Source organism: Sinocyclocheilus rhinocerous, unplaced genomic scaffold, assembly GCF_001515625.1.
Source record: "Sinocyclocheilus rhinocerous isolate Xijiao unplaced genomic scaffold, SAMN03320098_v1.1 scaffold283, whole genome shotgun sequence".
In the NCBI taxonomy this organism is placed as follows: domain Eukaryota; kingdom Metazoa; phylum Chordata; class Actinopteri; order Cypriniformes; family Cyprinidae; genus Sinocyclocheilus; species Sinocyclocheilus rhinocerous.
In genome coordinates this window covers 173,680-179,764 of record NW_015627233.1, presented here as the reverse complement: position 1 = coordinate 179,764, position 6,085 = coordinate 173,680, and the positions used below count along the sequence as shown (strand labels likewise).

At 37.1% G+C, this 6,085-nt stretch overlaps 1 protein-coding gene across 1 annotated transcript in view; it reads left to right on the top strand.

The window, feature by feature from the left end:
- The first annotated feature begins 506 nt into the window (after positions 1-506).
- Positions 507-6,085, top strand: part of LOC107723641 (GTP cyclohydrolase 1-like) — a 14,641-nt gene continuing 9,062 nt past the window's right edge. Inside the window, exon 1 of the mRNA XM_016532352.1 lies at positions 507-971. Coding sequence (XP_016387838.1) covers positions 635-971 — 337 coding nt within the window. The 5' untranslated portion in view covers positions 507-634. The remainder of the gene's footprint in view (positions 972-6,085) is intronic.

Below are 6,085 nucleotides of genomic sequence, written 5' to 3'. Positions count from 1 at the left end.
TAAAATATTGAATTTTGTGTCTTGTATGCCGTTTTTTTATTTTAAAGGTTATTTTGGCTAATTGGCCAGTTGAAAGTACACAATGTTGCTTGCACACCAGTGATAACATGAAGGACGTCCTTCAAATGTGAAGTGAATGGTTTTCTGATGTTCATCTGAGGTCACTGAACTTTGATTTTGCAACCACAGACATGAAATGAAACTAATCTGGGCTGACAAGTTACCAGCTGTACAACCTCTTGGTTGCATGGTGCATTTCACCTCAGAAATACTGCTTTTATTTTTAATCATCACCCCCTTAGGTGGTTTGATCTGCCCCAAGACGTCACTTTAATGTGAATAAAAGATCTCATCCTCTTACTAGAAACAGGTGGCCTGACGCAAGCACGTCTCTCGACCAATAGCAATCTGGCTCCGTGACGCGGATGCCCCCGGCGACCAATAGAAACGCGCACGGATTAGCCAATGTTTATAAAACCCCCGGCTGTCCCTGCGAGAGCGCCTAGTTTGACAAAGAGTATAATAGCAGTTGAACTACACTGAAGTTTGTCCGTTACACCTTAAACTGTTCAGAAAACATACAGTAGCACTAAAACCGACTTTGAGGAACCCAAGCTGTCACTTTCAGGCAATCATGGAGCGCTCCAAACAGAAACAAATTAATCAAAATGAAAATTCCGCGATTAATGGACATTTTGACGGACGGGTGAAGATTCCCGGATGGAGCGCCGGTGGTGCCGCCGGGACCCCGAGCACCGCGCCGTCCTCCAGCGTGATGGAGAGCTGGCGGGAAGAACGCACTCGCAGTCTGGAAGACAATGAAATGAGCCTGCCGAGCATCGCCGCGGCTTACACCTCTATTCTCAGGGGGCTCGGGGAAGATCCGCAGCGGCAGGGGCTCCTCAAAACTCCGTGGAGAGCCGCCACCGCCATGCAGTTCTTCACCAAGGGTTATCAGGAAAAAATCATCGGTGAGTTCGTTGCATAAATGTATGACAGCTGACAAGGCGTGTTTATTTATACGTTATATGTGTATTAAATGGATTTAATACTATTACTAAATTACTATTACTATTACTAAATTATTTTTAACGTCATTAAGCTTTTCCCCCTCAAGTTAAGATATTCTGAAATGTCATACTGTCTCTGAAAAACTCTCAAAGCGAAATTTTGACTTTCGAAACAAAGTATGCGTGCTATAAATAAAACACGTTTTTTAAAGTTATCTTTGTGTTTTAAAGCATTTTACCGTTTTATGACACTTAAGGGGGCGTTCACAGAGATGTTTCTGGGTTCAAAAACAACTAGACAGCGCGAGAGCAAATGTGACAGAATGTAGGGTTGTAAAAGTTTTCATCCAAAAGTGGAAATTCTGTCATCATTTACTCATAAAAAAAATAGTATGACTTTCTTCAGTGAAACACAAGAGAGACATTTTGAAGAATGTCTTCGTGTGTCTTTTAATGACAATGAATGGTCACTGAAGATGTCAAGCATCTAAAAGGACGCAAAATCGCCTCAAAATGACCCAAAAGGTCCAAAGGACTCCAAAGTTTTAAATCCCAAGTCATCCTTACTTGCAAAGCTGATCCACTGTATTCTTGAGAGAAGATTGAGGAATGACGAATTTTACTTTTTACTTTTAGTCATTTAGCAGACGCTTTTATCCAAAGCGACTTACAAATAAGAAAAAGTAATTAAAACTAAAACTCTATAAATACTATATATATACACACATTTAAGATAATAAAAGAAATTAAATAAAAATGACAAATGCATACAACAACATTTCAAAACTAAAACATTTAAATGAAAACAAAAAAATAAAGCTAAAAACAATTCAAAAATATTAAAAGAACAAAAGGTATGGGTATAATAATGACTCCAACATAACACCAAGCCAAACACCAAAAACAACCACATATGTGTATGTACAGCCACACACACACACACACATACACACATACAAATACACTAAACACATATATATTATTTCATTTCCACCCTGCATGCTGAAGCACTGAAACAACTCAAATCAAATAAAAGCAAAACCCAACAAAAAGCCTATATAGACACAATAAAAAAAAACAATAAAACGACAACATGACCACAACTGCAACCAAAACCAAAACAGACAACCAATACAAATCAAAGCACACCAGTTCATCAGCAATCCCAAAAAAACAACACTGAGGCAAACACACATGCCAAAACAACAACAACCCACCGACACACAGCAAGAAATAGCCCAAAAATTTTTTTAAAAAAAATACCGAAACAGAAGTGGAAAGAGGAGAGATAAAAAGCGATACTTATGTCCTTTGCCGGTGTCCTGCCTGGTGGAGTCGCACGGTAGAGTCGATGGCCTTTACACTCGTCGGTTTTCACACGACCGCAGCCGCGACCGCTTCCGCGGTAAACTAAGCTTCTTTTTAATTAGTTTAACAAAACTCAAATTGAATTCAGCTGGACACACTTTCCTGTTTATCCCAACAAATGGCCAAGCAAAGCGCACGACACTGACAAGGTACGCGATACAGTACGAGTTACTTTTAGATTCTGTAATCTGCATTTAGTCATGGTTAACATGTTTGGTGAATAATTTAAATGTAGCTAGAAGACTATCAAGGAAAACTTGGGTCTATAGCCCATGGCATCAGAAGACTTGGAATAATGCACAAGTTATGTACACTTTTATGGTGAGATTAGGTAGTTTTTGAAGCTTTACATTTATTTCATTACATTGAAAGATCAACCAGGAAATTCTTTAAATTCATGTAATATTTTCACAATCTGATATTTATTTTCAACACTCTCATGGCATTTCATAAACTTTTAGATTTTGTCAAATTGGTGACTTATTCATATTAATTAGTATGATCGCATTCATATGTTTTCATATCTTCCCTGATGGTTAGGTTTAAGGCTGGACTGGAGATCCCCCCCCCCCCTTAAAAATGCAATGTTTCTATTTAAATAACTTTATATGAATTTATACAAAATTGGCACCTCCTAAAACAGTTACATTTTCTCATGAGATTGAGTTATTTTGGCGTTGTTTTTACCTAATACAGAGATTTTGTTTAGCCCACAGACCATTCATCTTTTACTTATGCAATGTCAAGCATTTCAGGTTAAAAGTAGTATTTCCTCATGCACTTCCATGTGCCATCAATTTGATTTACTGGCTCAACAGGTACTCCGCCTCAAAGCGAAGATTTATCTTGCATAATTGTTCACTGGTCACTCTCAGGCTGTTGCCTAAGTGGTTGAGCCAGGGTGCTGCCCACCATCACATTACCAACAACATCCCCACATAGAAAACAGCACATCTGGACTTGGTTTGTGTAGCATTTTAGGGCCCATGCATATGGAATGTATTAATGTTGCTTTTCTACACCAAAAAAACTCCTTGTTAAAGCAGACTGCCCTCAGTGACCTCACAGCACTTACATATGCATCGCTTGAAAATGGTCCAAGGTTCACAGATGGTATAACATGCAGTGTCATGGTGAAGGGTGCATTTGATAAGAAATTTCTAGGGGAAGGTCTTTGTCTTTCTTTAATGGGATTGGCTGAAGTTTGCACCACCCCTGCAGTTTCCTAAATTGTTCTGAAGTAGCAAAGTTTTGTGTCTCCCACAGAAAGACATTTGAAGTGTTGGAGGCAGAAAACAGTTTGGGTTTGTGTAAGGCTGTGATGCATTTTCATATTTTTATGAGTGGTGGTTGACTCATTGGTTAATGCTCCAAGAAAAGGAAGCTGTTGGTACACAGTACAATAATAAGTGCTTGAATGACGAAGGCCCACCTAGATCTTGCTTAATTGGTGATGTCAAAGTATATTCATCTCTGGGTTATAATTGTGTTTCAGCTAGGGCTGAAATCTAGATCTAGATTTTTTAAAGCCTTTTGGCATACAATGTTTTTCTCATTCTCAATGTTTTTCAGTAATTTTGACCAAACAGCAATTGTAGACAAATAGATTGAAAATGTTTAATTTAAGCAGTAAAATACAACAAGAGTCTAGTTTAAAATAATTCAGGTTTGGTTTTTACACTAACTGAACACAGGCGAATAATAATAATAATAATAATAATAATAATGATAATGATAATAATAATATACACCAATGCAACAAAATGCATTAGTGTTTACTTACATATATTTTACTAAAACATTTTAATATGTAAAATTTGTTAACATCACGTTGGAGGATAGAAATATCAGTAAATAAGCTAAATGTAGCCTAACTAGAAGACAATGAAAACTTAATTTTAATCTTGGTCTGTAACTCAACACAAGACTATCATATGACATAAAAAGACTTTGAAAATAATGCACAAATCATGTGGACCACTTTTATGATGAGTCTTGAAATCTTTGTTGCAAATTAGCCTAATTGTGGAAAAGATAGACCAGGACATTTAAAATACAAGAAGAAACTACTTTAAAATATTCAGGTTTGTTTTGAACTAACTAAAAAAAAAAGTTATATGGTAATTTTATTATTATTACAACAAGCAGCAATGGTTACTTATATAATATGTAAGTATCTTAAAATGTCACACACCTGTAAATATGTTTGGGTGATTATGCAAATAAATAGTTTTTGCTGCTATTTTTGCACCATTTTATAAAACATTTGTCTTAGTGCTCAGTTACTCATGAGTCATAGACACTGGTAAAGGAAGGAAGGATTGTGAAATTAGAGAATTATTATGATGTTATTACAATGCATTTATCATTATGTTACTTATGATTTTGTTTTGGTCTCATGTCGCATAAAACCATTCAAGATCATAGAGACAAGTGATATTGCTCAATTTACAGCATTTAAGCAGCTTAGTACGGTCTCTTTTCCATATTACCCATCATTACGCTCTGTTGTCCCCTGCCCCCACTGGCTGGATGGATGCCTGCCTCTTATTTAAGCGATGGAGAACTAGCCAAACCCTCAGCAGCAGTAACATTACCTTAATCAGAGCTCTGCTGGTTGACATCTTCACAATTTCAATGGGTTTCTATGGTTACTTATTGTATACCAAGTGTATATTTCCTTAGTGTGTAAGCAAGTTCGTGTTTAATTGATAGTGTGTGATGGTAGCAGCGAGGCTGAAAGATGACTTCGGGGAGATGCTGATTTGATTCTGTCGGTGCCACCGTCATATGTGAGACCTTTCCGTGTGTTGTTCCTGTGCATTTGAAAGCGGCTGTTTGTTTAGGACGAACCTGATGACAGTTCTCTCGTAACAGCTGCTGCCCTCAGGTTAAATTCAACAGAGATGTTCTGACGCTCAGATCAGCTGTAGCATTTACACAACACTGCATGCATGTATAGTTTGCTCTGTTTCTGAAAAGCATGCGGGTTAGTTACCAAACTGAACGGTAAAATGACCAGAATTTGTTTAAATATTAACAAAAGTCTTTCCTAGTTCTGGGAACCACGAGACAACACTGGAAAAGCTTGTTAAATCACCTTTATGAGGGATACTATCAGTTTGTCAGGGGTGTTTGCATAACTATTATTACTATTGCTCATAATCATTTTTGAACAAACCCTTAACCTTTAGTCAAACTTCAGAAATGAACTTTACCTCAAATAATGAAGATTTCTAAGTGATCTAATAACTGTGATAATTGTGTAATATAGATTTCTATCACATTTTGCCATCCAAATTAGGATGAAATAAGGAAAAACGTAAGTGTTTAAGTCATAATTTGGCAGGGAGTAAATCATAAAGAAAAAAGAATGTTGGAAAGTACTTAAAGATATGAAATGGGGAAGTGGGGACATAATTCCGGATTATAATGACTTATACTGTCTTTTTACGCGTTGCATCGCGCCGCGTAAACATAAAACCATGTCTGCATTTGTGATCGGAGAAATGACAAACAACAAGCGCTACTCTACACTGCTCAAAACTCGTGAAAAAAAGAATCGTGAGTGGCAAATTCTTTATTTATAAAAAACGTACTTACAGTCTTTGAGTCAGAACAGCCGGCATTGTAGTCTACTCTCCCAGGAAACAGTCCTCCATAAAATGCACTGCAAATCTGAATATTTGGGTTGAGCTGTTCTGGAA